General features: G+C 46.6%; 1 protein-coding gene across 1 annotated transcript in view; it reads left to right on the plus strand.

Annotated features, from left to right (window-relative positions):
- The first annotated feature begins 560 nt into the window (after nt 1-560).
- CBR4 (carbonyl reductase 4) overlaps nt 561-2274 on the plus strand; it is a 104660-nt gene continuing 102946 nt past the window's right edge. The window contains exon 1 of the mRNA XM_011360285.2: nt 561-934. Coding sequence (XP_011358587.1) covers nt 793-934 — 142 coding nt within the window. The 5' untranslated portion in view covers nt 561-792. The remainder of the gene's footprint in view (nt 935-2274) is intronic.

The following is a 2274-nucleotide window of genomic DNA, read 5'->3' on the forward strand; positions in this document are numbered from 1 at the left end:
TTTCTGCGGCAACTTCGGAAAGGGAAAGGTAGGATAGGTTTTGGTATGAGTCCTGATACTTGGAATCCACTGCTTCAACAGGTTCTGGACATCTAGTTTCCAGCGAAAGGCAAGCCCTGGGTAAAAGGCAGAGAATGGAACTCCGAATAGTGCATAGTTGACTCATGAACAACGCTAGAGATAGGGGCGCTGACGCCCCCGCTCCCAGTTGAAAATCCGCGTATAACTGCATATATTCTGGGTTCTAACTATGGTGATCAACTTGTCCTGGTTTGATGGGGACTGTCCTGATTTTAAAAGAAGTCCAGCATCTTGACATATCCCTCACTTGCAGGCAAACCAGAATGCTTAGTCATCCGAGCTCTAAGCCTAACTCTCCTGTCCAAAGGGCTTCTGGAGGTAGCGTTTCATCCTGAGTGCATTTCCCACTGCGCAGCGCTCGTAGCTCGCCTTCCCTCCTGCGTCTAGACTACAAGTCCCAGCATGCAGCTCGGCCCCTTCTGGGGCAACCCTTGGCCTGCTGGGCTCTTTCACGCCTGTGTCCCCTTAAGGCACGGAGCCTGGGAGCCCGTGCGCGCTGACGTCATGCGTTGACGCCATAGTCTTAGCGCCTGTCTCCGACCTTCTGGCATGCCAGAGTCCCGTCGCAGGAGTGGTGGGGAGGTGCTTTTTTCCGCGTCAGTTCGATTTTTTTTTTTTCTTTGAAGCCGTGGTGGTATAAAAGCCGGAATCTGGAAAGAAGCCGTCACCCCTAGCTCTCTTTCCTCCAAGTTTGAGACTCCTGGGTTCAAGATGGACAAAGTCTGTGCTATTTTTGGAGGTTCGCGGGGCCTTGGCAGGGCAGTGGCTCAGTTAATGGCCCAGAAAGGCTACCGACTGGCCATCATCGCCAGAAATTTGGAAGTGGCCAAAGCCGCCGCCGGTGACCTCGGCGGTAGGTACTGAACTGGAGTTGTCCAGTTGTGTGGCTGCAGTCCAAGCAGCTTGGCTCCTCGTTTGTAAAACGAGCAGGTCTGGCCTTTATGGCTCTGAGGTTTAGCAGTTCAGCTGCCACGTGCAGGAGCACTTTTGTCCCGAATGTAGCCTGTAGCTTGTGCAGAGACGCTCCCTCCCCCACTTCCCCCCATTGTTTCCTGCAGAGTGCCTCCGTCCACGCTGCTTGTCACCAGTGGCTGAACTCTTAGGGTTTTCTTTTGAGACTTAGTAGTTTTGTGGTGCCATATTAATAAGAACTCACCTCCCTGAGGCTAGTGCTAGCAGAAAGGAGCTGCTTTGTTTTGGCGTCTGGAAGGAGGGGAGGCACACAACAGTTAACTTTTTATATAGGGCAAAGAGCTCACTGGTGGTTTAAGATCCTGGGGCCCGGAGAGGAGGGCTGGTCAGAAAGGAGTTCTGTCAGGAAAGGTAGGCGTGTCGGTCTTAAAATGCTTGCTTCGTTTTGCTGAGGGCTGTTCCCGCCTGAGTGTGGATGCACAAAACTTTCATATAGAGAAATTTTTGAGTACCAACCAGTTTTGAGATGTACCTGGTTTGCTTTAATACCACCACCATAAGCACTTAAGTTACGAACTCCTTTTGGTGACTTTAACAAATGGGCAACTGAGATTTGTTCTGCCAAATTCCTTTTTATTGCATTTAAACTTCATTTTTTTTTCTGTTTTATAATGGATTAGTACTTGTTTTACATTGTTTTGCGAATTTAAGTTTCTTTTCCTGGTAAGAGAAAGGATGTTTGAAAGATGCTGCTATTTGTTTAATTACTAGAATGTACAGATGCACCTCATTTACTATCAAGGAGGCTTTAGGGGAAAATAGAAGCCTGGGAATGCATCTGGTACCTGTAACCTTTAAAATAACATTACTGATTGGTTCACCCTAATTGGTTATGTGGGTTGGGAGAATGTTAGAGTTCTTAAAAGTAAAAAACACAAAGAAGTTATATATGAGAGACAATTTCAGTGAATGCTTCTTGCTGCTTCTAATTATTGCCATTATGTTACTGACAAATGGGTGAGAAAGTGTCAGGCTTTATGCTTTCCACCCAAGCCATCAGTGTTTGCTGGACAAAATTAAAACTGCTGGTTGAGCTTTCAAGGGTTGTGAATCCAACAACTCTTCAGATGGAAGCCAAGCATGAGACACAGGATACTTTTGGGTCTTTCATTTCCTTGAATTGTATTCCATAAGTGACTTCCCAATGACTTACTCTTTGCAAAGGCTTTAGTAGGTAATTTTAATATTAACTATTAGACAAGGTCAGCCAGAAAATAAACA

This window comes from Pteropus vampyrus, unplaced genomic scaffold, assembly GCF_000151845.1.
Source record: "Pteropus vampyrus isolate Shadow unplaced genomic scaffold, Pvam_2.0 Scaffold53, whole genome shotgun sequence".
Taxonomy (NCBI): domain Eukaryota; kingdom Metazoa; phylum Chordata; class Mammalia; order Chiroptera; family Pteropodidae; genus Pteropus; species Pteropus vampyrus.